The 18,045-nt window shown below is 33.7% G+C and overlaps 1 protein-coding gene across 1 annotated transcript in view; it reads left to right on the top strand.

The window, feature by feature from the left end:
• Positions 1-18,045, top strand: part of LOC120237487 (coiled-coil domain-containing protein 91) — a gene marked incomplete at its 3' end in the record, with an annotated part of 176,561 nt that overhangs the window by 75,363 nt on the left and 83,153 nt on the right. The window contains exons 2-3 of the mRNA XM_039240795.1: positions 1,941-1,983; positions 4,174-4,252. Coding sequence (XP_039096726.1) covers positions 1,954-1,983; positions 4,174-4,252 — 109 coding nt within the window. The remainder of the gene's footprint in view (positions 1-1,940; positions 1,984-4,173; positions 4,253-18,045) is intronic.

Genomic DNA, 18,045 nt, shown 5'->3' with positions numbered 1-18,045 from the left:
GATTCATTACCACAGGCAAACAAGCTGAAGTGATTGTTATACATGGCTATTTGTTTTTATTTGCAAGTTTTCTGGTGTCTTACAAATAATTTATGATTTATAAAACACATAGAAGCATTACTCCAGAAATTCTGTTTTTTTGAACCCATATTATTTGGATATAGTGTGGTAGATGCTAAAAATATTTTTTAATTGTCTCCTGAGATTCGTGGGATGCATGTGGAAAACACAAACTTAGTGTTTATAGTTAGCCTTGGTTAATTCTCAGTATCCATATCACTGTTATTTCATAATTTCTTCATGAAAAATGTAATCACATACAGATTTCTATTTGCTTGCGACACAGAATTAATGTGAATTCCATTTTAAAATAACCACCATCAAAAGATTCTGAAAGTCTGGTTTGTATTTTTTAAGTGTTGTATGTGGATGACTTGGTTAGCTTTGAATTTTTTGAGAAATACATCTTTTAAAAAATTTCATCAAACTATTAAATTGTAGGTAATGGTGACCACGGTGGTACCTCATTTTGATTAAGTTAATGTCTTTCCTTTTTATAATGTACTTCTGTCTACATATATTCCTTTCAGTGTCATTACCTACTGAGTTTCTGTGAAAATAAATTTTCTTTGTCTATTAAAACAAAACAATCCTTCAGATTGTGTTTTATTGTAACTTTTTCTTTGACTGGTTTTTGAATTTATTTTTGAAGTCATTAATAATAATTTCACTGACAAGGCAAGACATGGCTAAAGATGACTACTGCTTTATCAGTTAAAGTAAAGTGCCTTAGGAAAATGCCTTTAGAATTATTGCTTAACATGGTTTTATTTGTTTTGTTGTGTTTTTTTAGAAGTTGGAGAAGGTTGTTTTCCTGCAATCAAGTTCATGTTGTATTAGTGAGGCAAGGAAACAATAATTAATAATTTGGATAAGTTCACTTTTGAAAGATAAGAAAGGAAGCCAGTTATTATTGACCAGAGTGGTACTTGTGGCTACTAAATCAGTATTTATTGTAAATTTATTATTCATTTAAATGTATACCATCTATTGCTTGTTTTACTTTTCCAGGCTTTGGAAAAGTAAAAGTTTGGTTTTTTAGTGGTTTGTTAGATAAAAGCTTTTTCTTTTTATTCTTTTTAAAGTCCAGGTACTCATGGTTTTTCCTTCCATTTTTATGGTACACATTTAGGACAAAATATTGCATGTATTATCTTACTGCTTGTCTTACATAGTTTAAGTGTAAAGAAGAGAGGAATTCAGGATATTCACTTGTGTTTTTCTCTTCCCTGGTCTCCCATGAATACATGACTTGATTTATCTTGATCAGCCTAGTAACTTGCTCCACATTTTTCCAAAAGTGCAAAGCAGTTTCAGCTAAAAATACACATATCAAAATGCTCCAGAAGTTGTGGCCACAGCTCAAAAATGCTGATCAATTTTGAAAATCTAAATCAACCTCGGCCATGAAACCGAGGGAAGAACCTTTGTGGTAGGGGACAGATTTCCAAAAATTCACCACAGTCCTGTTCTTAGCTGGAGTTTGTGCTGATGTTGCCAGACAACTGAGGAATAGATGCAAAAAGCAGGAAGCATTATTGAATTGAGCCCTAGCGCCAATTTGGGAAAAGCAAATTAAAATGTAAAAGAATATTTTTCCACTCCTGGCATCTCCACACAAAATGGCAAAATACATGGTTGCTGAAAAAGTCACAGAAATTGCTAATTTTGCCTGAATGGCTAATTTTGCCAAAAAAACCCCTCAATCTTTTTGCATTAAAAAATGAATACCCATATAGTTTTTAAAAAGTAGTTTTTTAAAACCCAAATAAAATAGTGTTAGTTTGCAAGTCAAAATGTATATATGTTTAAGTCAGAAAAATATTTTGACATAAATAACTGTGTGTGTGGGCTTGTTTCAATGTCTTCTGATTTTTCAGGTGCACTTGAAGAATGGATGATGATGATTTTGGTGGTTTTGAGGTATGTGCAGTTACCTTATTTTGCTTATGTAATTGCTTTAATTTTGTGGGATTATAATGGAGTATATACTATTTTGAAAATGTATTATTTATCATTGGTAGTCATGATCATTTCTTGATTATCTTTAATATAACACTGGAATAAAAAATGAAATCAAAGAAAATTAAAATGCATCCCTTTTGAAAGATAAAAATGATTTATTATTATTGAACATATGGTCATGCCCATCAGAAAGGTGTAAATTGAGATAATTAAGTGCTACTAGTGGAAGCATTAAAGAAGTTTTAAAAATTGTCAGCTGATGATTTTGCTGGGATACGTTTCTATTATGAAATACTTGTGAGATGAGGGATGAATATTGCAGATCTGCCATATATTTTCATGTTTACACCTGTAATGAGTTGGCTTAGTATATTAAATACATAGCCTTTTGGTGGCTTATAGAGCTAATTAGTATGTTTGTGTTGTTAGATTATTTTCTCAGGGTTGAGTTGGATGCTTTGTAGGTGGAAATTGTTAGCTGAAGAAGCACTGCCTTTTCCTTAATCCTTTTCAGTGTGTGTTCATTTTATTGAAATATTTTGTAACCCAGTTATTTTTATGGAGCCAGTATAGTCTTGCAGGAAAATCTCTGGATTAAGAGTCAGGATGCCTGAGCTCAAGTCCTGGAACTACTAAGTGAGCTCTGTGACTTTTTTTTTTTAGTAAGATTTTCGTCTACTTTGGAATTTGGTAAAAACGAGATTATTTATTAAAAACAGGTAGTTTAATTAATGGCTTTATAGGAGAAACAAGAAATTAAATATATACTCAGTATTCTGAATATCATGAAAGAATGGTGTGAGTTTTTTAAATTAGGGTCCTTTTCCTGTCCATTGATCTTTATTTGTCAAGATGGATATATTTGGAATATGAACATACCTGTATTGTTTATGTCACCTGAAACGGGTGTTTGTTTAGCATATTCGTATGTTTTTTCCATTTTCTTTAATATTTTGGGTTTTGTTGGGTGATTTAATCTTTTACTGAAATGTAATATTTAAAATTCTGTTGAAATTCCTTTCATTTTGTGGATAATATATGTTTCAGATATCATCTTAGTTTATTGTTTAGAAGTTGTCAGTTATTTGAAGGTTAAAACCTAGCATGGTCTCCTTTATTTAAACCATGCTTGATTTATTATATCAGAGAAAAATAAAGTGGCTAGTTTACCTCAGAGTAAAATTATACTTGATTGTTGCAGTCGATGGATCTATTCCTTTCAGTATTAAATATTTACAATGTTAACCAATCACTCTAATTTAATTGGTTATTAGGTTTCTTTCTTTTTACATCCAGTTGTAGAAATATGGAAGGTCTCTATCCTTGGTTATATAAACCGTGTTCATTTTTCATAGTGTATAGATAGTACTTACTATATTCTACATCAGTTAGCTTCCATGGCAGATTGCCTCAGTTGACTTCTTTTTGGCTGATAACTCAATGTGGAATCCAAACTGAAATTCTGGCTCCTTTTCTCAGCAATAATTTTGCTGTGACCTGGACACTTAAGGGAGAGAACACTCTTCACTCTTACCCACAAACTCAGCAGTCAGTAATTGACTGTCTTTTACTTTTAAAACGGTTTAATAGGAAGACTTGTTAATTTAAAACATCAGCTTTAGGAATTCTCTAAATGTTGATTGCCAGTTCATCCACCTGGTAGATTATTCAAGAATACAGATGAATAATCTATATTATTTTAATCTATTTCTTTAGATTGATCTCGATTAGCTTTTGTACTAATTAATGAAAAAGATTTGGTGTCAATACTTTTAAAGTAAAATATATTTTTTGTTATATACACAAGCCAATTTGTGGTGAGTTTGTTTATTTGTGGTGAGTTTGTTTAGAGTTCTTAGATACAAAGTTCACAAGTGAAAATGTGATCAAGGATATACAGATTAAAAATTTCATTGGCAAGAGATATATTTTAGTAAGGAAGGAAGGTTTCTACTTACAAATAATGCAGCCTGAGTACTGGGGGTAGTGAGCAGTGTTTGGGGTGATAGCAGTGAAGACGGAAAAGCAGTTGTGAGTAATTTGGAGAGTATCTCACAGAGAATATGTTGTAGAGTTTGGAAGGCTTGATTGCAAATAGCATTTCGACTTTTTAGATCTTCTAAAATAAATTTGCCTTTTTTTTCGTAGGCTGCAGAGATTTTTGATGGTGGAAATGGTGAAACCCAAACTACATCTCCTGCTATTCCTTGGGCTGCTTTTCCTACAGGTACTACTATGCAGTAAGAGAGGGGTTTTTTTTGTTTTTGTTTTTGTTTTTGACATTTTTGCCTTTTCTTTGAAAGCTTCTTTTTACTTTGCACTTGGCCTCCTTGGATCTGAAAAATGGAACGACCCAGATTTTATTTAGGTTTTTCTCATAACAAATTATAAATTGCATAACAAATTCTGCAGTGTGGCTTGAGGCATGATTCCAAAAATGATATCATGAACATTAAATGAAATTAAAGTATAATTTATATTTCCTAATTCATCTTAGTTTTAGGAAAATGAGGTACCAAATAATATTTTTAGACCGTCCGGTTCATTAATTAAAAAGACTTCTTATATTCTAAAAATATCCTAAAGTAATTTTACATCTTCACCAGTATTAAAATTTAGAAGTTTTTTTTTCAAGAAAGTCATTCATGAATATTAAAAATAAAAATTTAGCCATCCAAGAAATCAAATGCAAAAATAAATTCCAGTATTTAGAGATATTTTATGAAAGATCTTAATGTTCAATGTTAATATAATTCATGTATAAATAGTATTTTGAATTTTCTAGACTTTTTGTTCTGCCAAATCATTGTAAAGTTGAAAGTAGAAGATGAAAGTATCCTTCCTTAACAGCTCTGTTTAGTCTTAGATTATTAGAATTATTCATCCTACAAATATTTTTCCAGTGCTTATTACGCATTAGGTACTATGGGAATGTGTCTTTTACTTTAAGAGAAGATAGGGAGGCACATACATACTTGTAATATGAAGCAGATTTATGATTTGGGAAGAATGATGATTTTATCATCCGTTTGCTTAGAAATGTTTATTTCAGGCCTGGTATGAGTCAAGTACTGTCCTTGAAGCTCAGTATATATTATTGATCTGGGGTTTGAAGGATATTTATGATTTCAATAGGCAGAGAAGGGAGAATGGGGAAAGATTTTGAAGGGAGAGAAATAAATGAAACAAAGGTGTAAATGTGGGAAAGAGGATGACATACTTAGGATGCTCGTTCTTGTCTGAGGGCTTTATGTATGTTGTTTCCTTTGCCTGGAATTTCTCACCTTGTTCCCCACTGCCACTCTCTCCTGCTCCTTTATACTAACTCCTCTGTTTGTTTTATGTGTTGTTTTATGCTTGAATATGTCCTTTTCTGGGAAGCCTTCCCAGAGAACCTTCCCACAACTGTGTACACCTATTTTTTGACTTGCACTTTAGGCTGTAAATTTTCTGGGGTTAGGCGGTATGTCTGTTTGTCCTGTTGTTATGTCTTAAATGCCGAACATAGTGCCAAGCTTATAGCTGGCCCTCAGTAAATATTCATAGAAAGAATAATTTAAAAACTGAATGAAAAAATGAATGACGACTAGGGTGACAGTGGAAATGAATGGGAAAAAATGGAATAAAGAAATTTATATAACAGTTTAGGATTTTCAGTGTATTGTCATGTATTTGTTCATTGTAAAGTAGGTAGGCTAGCTCCAGTACACCTTTTGTACAAAATGATGGTTTATAAAAGTTTGGAATTTGATACAGATAAATATGTTTAGGAATGAAATCCAATCTTTCAGGTTATATTTCCATTCTTGTCTAGTAACTCTTTTTTTGGGAAAAAAAAAAACAAAACAAAAAAACCCGAACATAACAGGGCTGTCTGGGTGACTGGATGTGAGGAAGAAGGAGGAGTCAAAATTGATTTTTGAAGTTTCAAGCCTTGGTTCTGAAGGAATGGTATTACTTTGAACAGATACAGAGACTTTTAAAAAGTAGGTTTGGAACAGTATGAAGCCTAATGAATTTGTCCTAGACATGTGTATTTAAGGTACCTAGAGTTCAGGAGAAAGGTTAGGGCTGGAGTTCTTGGTTTGGGGATTTTTCCATGGGTATGACAGTTGAAGTTATAGGAGATAACTGGGGGAAACAGTATGTAAAGAGAATAGGGTTAAGTAGAGAAATTTAGGTGTCCTTAGTTGGGGAACTGGAGGAAGATACAGAGACAGAAGATTGAGAGATGATGAGAGGACAGGCTAGCTATCAAGAGTAGAACATTTCAAAGAAAGTATGGTCATTGGTATCAAAGGCTGTTTGTAGTGAGGTCAGTGAGGTTGGAGACTGAGAAAAAACCCATAGTCAGAAATTACTTTTAAAGAAATGGTTTCAGTAGATTGGAAGTTGACAAATTGTACTTCTTTATGTATGTGGGAAAGCAAGAACAGAATCTGTTTTGCTATAATTATTGTGGCAGTGTAATAGACAATTGTATATTTGGGCAGATTATCTAATTCCTGTTCTCCAAGAGTGAATGGTATATGTCACATCTGCATATCTGTATATTTGTAGGTCAGGTATTCAGAGCTTAACAGAATTAAAAGAACAGTTCTTTTAGTGTGTGCATGTACACACACACACACACACACACACACTCACTCACTCACTCACTCAGTTTCTCCCTCACTCCCTTAAGAAGTCAGATCTGAAGTCTTTCTGAATTTCCTCAGTGACTGGCAGAAGTGGAGGTAAACAAACCTGGCCACAAGCTGAAGTTAAGGCATGCTAGATGCTTGCTCAGTGAGAGGGATCTTTTTCTTTTGTTGAAGATGGTTTCCTTTCCTCTGCTTGCTGGTGTTGTTTGCCTCTGATTCAGGTATCCAGAAGTTGTTTAGACAAGAGTGATCTGAACAACCTAATTAATATAACAGTTTAATCATTTCCACACCAAAGTCCAGAGAAATAGGAAGCTTTAAGAGATCTAAAGTAGATTCTTTTCGGTTTAAGAAAAGACTAATATTCTTTTTTTTGTCTGGTTTGCTACCTACACCCTAGCACTCTGTAATCTATATGAAATATTTTTAAAAGAGATGAATATTAACCAAGTTTTACCACAGCTTAAAATCCAAGAAGATTACTCAGAAACATTTGGTTTAAGTTTTTAAAGTACTTGGGGGAGAATAGAAATTTTCCTTTTTGGAGTTAGGATAAAAGATTTTAAGTAAAGAATGTAGTAGGCTTAGTGTGACTAATGATTATCTTGCTTCAGGGCTGGCAGTTAGTAGGAGGATGATTTCATAATAGCAACTGGGATAATTAATTTATCATATAAACAGTGCCTGTTTATAGCTTACAATACTGTTAATGAATTGAACTACCTCAAAACATGCATCTCACTGTACTATTAGGATCATTTACACAGTGGGACTTTTTAAAATGCTAGTTTCTGTGCAGAGATGATGATGATATTAAAAATTTGCCAGTGAGAATAAATGAAATGCACATGTTAGTTCTGTATAAGTCTGCATCTCTGCAGTGTATGGCATTTAACCTGTAAAACGTGCCTCCACACTTCCATCATCATGGGAGTTGGAGAATGTAAGTAAGAGACAAGTGAATATGAGGTTATCAATCCTCTTTTCTTCCTGCCTTTACTGTCAGTTAAAGTGTGGTAATTATGACTTTATTTTAGTGAAAGGTACTCTATGAGAACAGTTGCTTTTATCAAGCATTTTCCCATTTCATAGCCTTTCCTTCTAGCTTATCTTCCATGGTTATTCTTTTTGAATAGTAAGGCTTGTGGCCTAACTTTGATCTACATTTTGTCTCAGGATGATGTCTTTTATCACTTTGCCATTGCTCTAATTGTCATACCTTCCCTCATTTCCTATCTGCTTACTTGAGTCTCAATTTTCTTTCAAAATAAGGTATAGACCTTTTACTGAATCTATATCTAATAACTGTACTTTCTTCTGAGCTACTGTATCAGTTGTTTTCTGCACAACTCACTTGGTACTTAGGTTATGCCAACTTGTATTTTTTTAATTGTACTAAAATAACACAAAATTTACCATGTTAACTGTTTTTAGGTGTATAGTTCAGTATTATTAAATGTGTTCACATTGCTACGCAGCCAATCTCTAGAACATTTTCATCTCTACTCTAAAGCCCTTAAACGATAACCACCCATTTGCCCCTCCCCTGACTCCCTGGCAGTCACCATTCTACTTTCTGTCTACCCTAGATAACTCATATAAATAGAATCATAGTGTATTTGCCTTTTTGTGACTGGCTTATTTTCCTTAGCATAATGTTCACAGGGTTCATCCTTCTTGTAGCATATATCAGAATTTCCTTCCTTTTTTAGCCTGAATAATATTCTACTATGTGTACAGACCACATTTTGTTTAACTATTAATCCATTGATGGACACTTGGGTTGCTTTCTTTGACTCTAAATAATGCTGCTATGAATATGGGTGTACTAATTTATATTTTAACAAAATATTTTATCATTATGACCACTACTTTTACATGTCTACTTTAAGACTAAACCTTGATAGGTAGAGACTATGTTTAAACCTTTATGAATCCTAAATACTTAGTATAGTATTTTATGTTGATAGTAAATAATGCCCAGTAATTATTTCTTGATAATTAGTAGAATAGATTTGCTTCCAAAAGTTAACTCTTTTTAAAAAAGTTTTTATTTTAATTCCAGTTAATTAACCTACAGGGTTATATCAGTTTCAGGCATACGATTTAGTGATACAATGAACTCTTTTTAAGTATTTTTACTTCTCTGGAGGTAATTAATCTTTCAACCACCCAGCCCTAAACTTGCCTTGAAAAATATGGTAATCTTGGAAGTCTTAGATATTTACTTAAATATGGCAAAGAAGGTATACTCTAGGGTCCAGTTAACTTTCCTGGTCATTCCTAATACAGACAAATCACCTGGAAATAATGATTAACAAGAGGAGTCACAGATTTGCAGAAAGAGAGAATCGCTATTTTGCTAGTGGCTTGTTGCTGCTGCTGCTGTTGTTGTTTTCCTGATTTCTTATCTGGTCCTACTGTGTGTTAGCAAGTAACAGTCAAGGACAGTAGTGTTAGACTACATTTTAGTTAAAAAATATTAGGGTCTAGAAATAATAATAGTACCCAGTTCTTTTATTTTCTTATTTATGTTTCTAAACAGTTTTCCAAAGGAAAATCATTCCAGATTCTTCATAGTATATAACATCAGAAAGTTTTTGAGTTAACAACTCATAGAACTATATTGTGTAGAATAAGAGCTTTTTCTTTTTCTAGGGCAAAGAAATCTTGTTTTTTTGAAATCATTTTCAAGTATCTTTTATAAATTTGTATAAGACTGGTAGTGCTCTATTTAAAAATTTTTTTTTCCTCAATGTTTATTTTTCGAGAGGGAAAGAGACAAAGGGTGAGTGGAAGGGGCAGAGAGAGAGGGAGACACAGAATCAGAATCAGAAGCAGGCTCTAGGCTCTGCAGTGTCAGCACAGAGCCTGATGTGGGGCTCGAACTTATGAACTGCGGGATCATGACCTGAGCTGAAGTCAGACATTTAACCTACTGAGCCACCCAGGTGCCCTGGTAGTGCTCTACTTTTTAGGAAACTACCTTTTCAAAATGAATGTTTATCTTCTGATGCACACACACACACCTATGTGTGTATATATATACACACTCATAAATGTAAATATATATGTATATATATATATACATCAGAATATAGACATATATCTATAGATGGATATTCTAATTACTTTTCTTTTCCTCATTTTTACCTTTCAGTGCAATTTGTACTTCCTACCATACCTTTCTAAAGGAAGGACTTTTTTTTTTTTTTTTTACTTGACCTTATAAGTTCTAAGAACATTAGACTGTTAGTCTTAGTTTGGGTTCAGTATGTTTTCTGATTGCTTTCTGATTGCTTTCCAATTGCAACAGATTCAAAGTTTCAGAATCCATGGGATTTACTTAAATTAATTCTTTAGTTTTTTTGTTTGTTCATTGGTTCACCAATTCACTCATTGTACCAAATGTTTCAAAGTATGCTGTGTATCAGACCCTAAGTGCCGTGTGCTATGGACCTTATTCCATTTTCAGTGATACCATATGAAAATTGTCTGTTTAAATGACTGAAGACTTCATGAAGTGCATTGTTAATATCGGTAAGGGCTTTTATCAATAACTTTAGCTTCAAATATTTGATAGAGGTTTCATGAAAAGAATATCCAGTCAGAAAGCGTTGTGTTGCCATTGTGTACAAAGTGGGTGGTGCTGTTTTAGAGGCAAATGACTGCTCACTTTTTACTTTTAACTGTAGCAATATAAATTGTCTAGAAAGCGAGGTGGGAGGCAAAACCTTGAATACTGTCCTTTCCAATATGTTTCTAAGTTCTTGCAGCACTACACAGAACCACATTAGAATGCATTGACCATCAAAGGGAAAAACAAGTGGTCTAGATAGATACTTTAATCCAAATTAGCTCCTTCAAAACAGCTTATATAGAGGGCAAACTAAACTGTCTGTCACAAGCCGACCCTTTAGAAGGAGTAATGGGAATTGGACCAGCAGATGTTGAACCAAATAACTTAGATGTGGTTCACTTTGCATCTGGAGCTATTTGCATACAAAGCCAACAGGAAAGTTCAAACGTTTTTCTCAAGACATTGGCAGAGAGAAACCTGGAAGACAGATGCCTTTTTGATTTCATGGTTCAGTTTTTCCATTCTCCATTCTCCTGGCCAGGAAAACCTAGGACAACAAATCGGTCATTTTATTAATATCCCATTTCTCTTCCTGCTAACCCTGTTTTTCCAGTAGAATCTGTGTTACACATCTACAAGAACTCAGAACCTGAGTCCACACATTTTTGTTTGAGAAAACATTGTTGTGATTTTTTTCTTCAGAATAATCTGTGGTTTGTACATAATCATAGTAAACATTAACTGAATTCATTGATCTGATCTATATCTTAGGTAAAATTTTAAGGTGACTTACATTCAAATGCCTGTATTATATTAGACAGTATGGGTAATGTTTACAAATTTCCCATCCTTTCAACTTTGTATCCAATTAGACATTTTTTTTTTTTTTTGGCCAGGACTTAAGCTGGATTTCCACTGCAGTAATAATTTTGTAGTATATTTATATAGATTATTTGAATGAATGATTGCCAAATAGCTTCCTTTTGCTGCTCTCTGTATTTTTTTCTTACCTCCCAGGTTATTAACTTACTTTCTTCTATTCTGGAGCCAGTTTTTATAAATGATAACTAAGATGATAGCTTCTATGAAGCTGTGAGTTATTACTCTACATGTAATATTAGTTTTCATGTGGGTTTTCAGTAATTTATGGCAGTTACTGTCTTTATTAATACATATAGTGGAGAATATATCAGTGGTATTTGTTCTGACTTTGAAGATTGAGTTTATAGTGTGGTTTAGAGTCAAATAACTCTGACTGCGGAGTGAAGAGTCCGACTTTGCCTTCAACTAACTGTGTAACTTCTCTGAAACTCAATTATTTAATCTATAAATTGAAGAACTAGATGATATCTAAGTATTCTTCCAGATTTTGAGTTACAAGTTTACTGTTTCATTTTTCTCTGTAATATGAGAAGCTTCCACTAGGTGAATCGTGGTGCCTGGTTTTAACTGCATGGTCCCCGTGACACGGCACTAATCTAATAAATTACATTTATTCTATAAATAGCTATCAACATGGAACAGAAATATTAATATTAAAAACTATCATACTTAAGAGAAACATGTTTTTTTCCTATGTATTTGAGTATCAGTTACTATTTAAACTGAATCTTACAGTATTTTATGGAACAATCTTTATGTGTTCTAATTCTGAACTTTTCAAAGACAGTGATTTGAATTTTAGGATGCTATAGAATATATTAAAGTTTTTTTAAAATAAAGCTTTGTAGGGACTTTCTTGTATTACTGAGAAATAAAGTTTGGCAGCAGATCTTTTTTCTAGAAGATGAAGATCATACTCTGACTCTTTATCATCATAATCCTGAATTAGCCAAAAATTTTTAAGCTCTTTTCGGTTCAATAAGAGTAGGAATCATTGCTTAGTGCTCTTATACCAATTTATAAATTCCTGTTTAGCTGTCTTTTTTTTTTTTTTTTGGTCTCAGAAAATACACTCTTTATTGTTTTTGACAGTCAGGCATTATACACACATATGTAGTAGTATAAAGGCATGAAAGAAATGGGAAACGAAATTAAAATTCTACAGTGAAAGTGTCTTTTCTATCCTGGTCCTGTAGTCCCACTCCCTTGATACAACTTGTTTTACATTTTCTTTTGTAGTCTTCCAGATACTGCACAGGAGAACAAACACATGAATGTCTCTTCTTTTTATAAAGATGACTTTGTACTGTTTATAAACTAACACCACTTGCTTCTTTTCCAACAGTAACTTGGAGATCTTTTTCCTGGAGTACTTACAGACCTTCCTAGTTCATTTTAAGAGTTGCACAGCACTCTTCTGCATGGGTATACCAGCAGTCATGTACCTAGTCATTTTCCTCCCAGTTTCCTGATGTTCTTGCATTTTTCCCCCCTTGACTTTTCCTATTATTTTGTTTTTGTCGTTCTCTTCTCATTTGATATTTTAGCAAGACTTATTTTATAGAAGGATCCATTTATTGAGGTGTTTGGAAGCTTGAAAGAATCTCATTTTGTATTGTGTTCCCATATTCAGGATTGTTCCTGGAGGAAGATCCCTATACAAATTTAGAAAAAGGGATGCAGTGATATTCTTCTCTGTATTCTGTTTTAATGTGGGTGATAGTTTATATTGTTTCTGTGACTTAATGGGAAAGTTATTTAAAATTAACACATAGTTCACTACTAACATAAGCAATTAGCATACTTGTTGTTTTAACTCTGAATAATGTCAAATGTTACATTTATATTGTCACACATGAATAAACATTCGCCATTTGAAGGTGATATTAACTTCATGAGTTCTTTGAAAACTAAATCTTTAGTTGATCATGGACAGATTCCTGGTAGCATGGTAGGTTGAAATGCTGTTTGGGTGTCACATTCTGGTTTTCATGTGTAAAGTATTAGAACTTGTGTATAATGGCTCCAAACTAGAAACAACCCAAATGTCAATCAAAAGTAGAAAGCTTAATATTTTGGCATATATTTATATAGCAGAATGCTATACACCTGGAAAACTAACAAATTCCAGCTACCTATAACAACATGGAAGAATCTCATGAACATAAATACTGCCCTTAGAGTATCTTCAAGGGATAAGTCAGAGGTCTCAACTGACAAACTTGTCTATAATTTCTGGTCCTAGTTCTAGAATCTGTGAGGTCTAGATGATCAGCCTCCTTTTGGAACAAGAATCTTGAGATTCTTGTTCTTCCTGAGAATGGGAGCTACATGTTTTGGCCAGGAAGCCAAGCCTAAGACTCGTTCAGAGTGAGCCCCATGTCTGAATCTTGTAAGGGCAGCAGTCATCATCGTGTTCACTCTAGGCTGGCATGGGATAGGGCGCATGGTAGACCTTAGGTATCGGGTTGTCGATGAATAGTGCAGTGTGACACTAATGTGACCTGGAGTCTCTGGTGTGGAGATGAGAGGCCAAGGCCAGATCTGAAGCTAGCAGGACGCTTGTGTCACTCACTCCTCCCCCTCCTTCCCTTTACCCCTGAGATTCTTGTCTTAGACTCCTCGGCCTAGCTGTAGCTAGAAACAATAAATTCTTCTATTTTGGGAATTCGCAAGTGGCCAGACGGATGGGGCCTGCAGCAGCATGAGATTGACAGGACTGTGCAGTCAACACAACCAGGGCTCCGACCTGTAGTGTGTACACTTGGCTTGATTTCTCTGGACTGGTGTCTCTAATGAGCAGTATTGTTGCTCATGAGGATTTTAAAGCAGCTGGCATCGTTTTGCTCACACAGGTTGAGTTTTCTGGCACTTCCTTCTTTGTTCAGACGGTTGGTGTTTGCTTGTCTCAAATTAAGTGTCTGTCCTGCTCTCGATGCTATTTTCTGCAGGCATTGCTTTCCTCGTGTTTCCTTTTTGAGGAGTACCGTGATTCAATGAGATCTTTGAGTCTTCTGACCCTTTTCTCCTCCTGTCCCCTTTGTGGTTCTCTATTCCATGATCTATCCATCAGCAAATTCTGTAGGTTCCAAGTTTTATTAAACACGAGGATCTTTTCGCTGCTGTCTGCTTCCCTTGTCACTACACCAGTCAGAGCCACCATTCTGTCCTTCCTAGATGACTTCGGCAGCTTTTTCCCTGCAGCTACTATTCCTCCTTTTCTTCCTTTTTTAAAGTGACACCCAGATGGCAAGGGCACAGTGAGTACTCAGCAAGAGTACTTAGAAATGTTTAGAATGTTTCAGTATTGTTGATTCCTGAATATTGGACTATTGACTAAAATTTTGGAGGCTATAATTTTGATTATCATGATATTCCTCTGAGTTTTTTGATGTAATCTCTACATTGAGTACTAAAGGTTGACTTCTTATTAGGATATTCTCTTGAATATACCATGTAAACTAACTGCAGTTATAAAATCCTGTATAATTTGGGCATTGCTGTTGTGCCTAATCGAATTCTTTATTGCTCCAACCTTGATTTTTATAATTAATTTACATTACAATATGGCCTTATAGCCAGTATGTACTTTTTCTTTACTATGAAAGCATTGATCAGGTGAAGAAAAAAAATCATTTTTAATAATTTCATTGAGAAAAATCTTCATTTAAGTTAAAATTGATAAGTTTTTGAAGTTTACTTTCTTGAATTGAATGTGACAAAGGTTAGTTTTATTGTGTACCTCCTTAGATGGATTGTTTTGGATAATGAACCTTTAATAATGGCCAAGTAATTTTAGGACCAACAACATGGAGTCTGCTTAAAATAGTTAGAAATTGGAACAGAAAGATTAGGGATATACTTTAGAAATGTGAATAAATAGTGAAAGTTTTACTTAATCTTAATCCTATAGAAATTTTGGCTGTAGAAAGCTTGTCTGACATGACTGTTCTGATCATTTTGTATCTGTCAAATCTAAAGTCAGAATTTAGGAAAGTGGGTAAGAGATAATTTAGCTAACTTGGATGGAAATTTTAATTTAATTTGGCTGACATAAGAGAGATGACAAATGCTGAAATCAAATGTTTCATGCAGCTTGGTTATTAAGGAACCCTTTAGCCAATAAATCAGTAACTTTTCTTTTTCAACCATTCCCCTAACACTGTGTGAACATGCAGCAATTAAAACATAAGAAATTTTTGCTGATCGAATTGTTCATTTGTCTAGTAAATAAACACTTATTGAACTTATCAATCCATTAGGTTTGTAGAGGAACAAGAGTAAAGTATTTTAAATTCTTGGTCTTATAATCTAAACACTAACTAGTACTTTGCTTCAGTGGAAATATGCTTGATAAAATTTGTGAATTTTATTTCTCCTGAATTTTTAAAGATGGACAAGCCTCTCCTTGTTTAGATCCTGTTTGAATAAGGGGTGAGACTATTTACTTCTGCCATTTTTTCATTCATTTTTCTTTCTATTCAATAAATATTTGTTGTGTACCAAGTATAGGGGAAACAATGGAGAACAAACATAATAGAAAATGCGGTGACTATTCAATTAACATTTGCTAAGTGGATTTAGCAAATTAATTGTTAAATCAATTAACATCTGTACTAAGTGGAGTACAGATGTCGTTTAACAGCAGACCACAAGAAAATTGAAATAGAGAAGTTTTTTCAAATATTAACATTTAAGGCTATCATTTCCCCTCTGATTATTACTTTAGCTGTATTGTGCCAATTTTGTTATTTAAAAAGTCCTTCAATTATAAGTGTTTTCAAATACTCAGAAGGAACTGATCTTTCAGTTATTTTACCTAATTAATTAATTACTTTTTATCTTCAAGAGAAAGAGCATGAGCTAGGGGAGGGCCAGTGGGAGAGAGAGAGAATTTTAAACAGGCTCTACACTCAGCAGACAGCCCGACACGAGGTTCTATTCTATAACCCTGGGATCATGATCTGAGCTGAAATCTAGTCGGATGTTCAGCTAACTGTGCCACCCAGGCACCCCTGATTCTTCAGTTATTTTATGGGGGTTTTCTGGTTATTTTTATTGTTGTTATTTCTTAACTTGATTGCTTTATGGCTAGAGAAAGTAGTTTAATAAAATTACTTGTAATTTAATGAGACTTTCTCTGCAACAAAGTGCTGTCTGAGGAAGAGTGGCATTGACATCCTCTGGGAGCTTGTTAAAAATACAGGCTTGGGCTCTGCTCCTCACCTACCGTTCCAGAATCCGCATTTTAGTATAATCCCCAGGTGATGCCTATGTGCGTTAACATTTGGGAAGCACTGCTGCACTGTCTTGATACTAGATTTGACAATTGCAGAATGCCCATATTTTATATAAAAATTAAATTATTCAAGTATTATAATCTCTTTTGATGGCGGATTTATAAACTTTTTTTTGAAGTTGTGTAACTTTTTGCTTTGTCTCAAGATTATGTTACTAGGTGCATTCATATTTGCAGTATCTTTTTGGTGTATTGAGCTTTTATCATTTTGTAGTGATCTTTTTATGTCTCTAGAATTTTTTTTTGTCCCCCAAACCTGCTTTGCTTGATAATAAATATAGCAGCTTTATTTTGATTAGAATTCAACTGGTATTTTTTTCTCTTCTTCTGTTTTTCAACCTTATTGTATTGTTACATTTTTTAAATATATATCGTTCATAAAGAGCTTAAAGCTAGGTTTTGTTTGTTTACCCAGTCTGATAGTCCTTATTTTTGAATTGGAATATTTTTCCACATGTGTTTTAATGTAATGATTGATGTACACATGTGGTTCTTTTTTTCTACCATTGTAGTTTTGGCTTTCTATGTGTAAGGCCATTTTTTTCTTCCTTTTCTTTTTTAGCTGTTTTGAATTGATTTTCCTATTTCCTTTTTCTCCTGCTCTACCAGTTTGGAAATTATATACTCTGCTTTGCTCCTTTTGGTGGATTCCCTAGAAATTTTAACAAGCGTTCTTAACTTACTAAAGCTCAAAGCAAATAAGTGTCCTTGTCCTCCTCTTGAAAAATATAAGGACCGTGGAATCTGAACTTCAATAATTTTCTCTCTGGTCATTATGCTATTGTTGGCAAGGATTTTTTTACATATCTATTCCCCAGAATTTGCATATATATTAATATATAATATATATTTAACTCCACAAGGCATTGTTACTCATATTAGTGTTTATACAAAGTATATTATATTTACCATTTTTTTTCTTTATTTCTTTTTGCAACTTAGATGCTGCATCAAGGATCACTTTCCTTCTGCTTAAAAGTTCATCTTTGAGAATTTTCTATAGAGGGTACATTGGTGGTGAACTCTCAGTATATACTCGTTTGGAAATGCCTGTGCCTGTTCTTATTAGATAGTTTCACCTAGATAGTTTTAGATTGAAGTCATTTTTTTCCCCCTGCACAATGTGATTATTACCCCTCTGTCTTCTGATTCCCATAATTGTTTTGAGAAATTAGTTGGGCTCACTAGGTTTTGTTTCTTTGAGGTTAAATGGTATTTTCTTTATGTAGTCATAAAGATTTATGATTTACCCTTTTGTAATTGGTGTTCTTTCTGTAGGTTCAGTGTGGGATAGTAGGTAGGGATATGTTTTATTTACCTTGCTTAGGGTATGTTGGGTTGAAAATGTGGATTCGAGAAGCCCTGTGATCTATAGGTTCAAGAAGCCTTACAAATCACTTAATGGAAAATTGTATCATTTCTAGAAAACTCTCAGACATTATTTCTTCAGATATTTGTTTTGCTTCATTCTCTGTCTTCTCTTCTTTTGGAACTCTAAAATTAGATAAATGGCAGTTCTCTTCTTTTTACCCTAACCTCTTCTTCACATTCTAATTTGTCTGTTACTTAACCTCTTTTTCACATTCTGATATGCTACCATCTGAGCAATTACAAAT

This window comes from Hyaena hyaena, unplaced genomic scaffold (assembly GCF_003009895.1).
Source record: "Hyaena hyaena isolate Hyena2069 unplaced genomic scaffold, ASM300989v1 scaffold_182, whole genome shotgun sequence".
NCBI lineage: Eukaryota > Metazoa > Chordata > Mammalia > Carnivora > Hyaenidae > Hyaena > Hyaena hyaena.
Note: the sequence above shows the minus strand (reverse complement) of the source record. Positions and strands in the feature narration are given on the sequence as shown.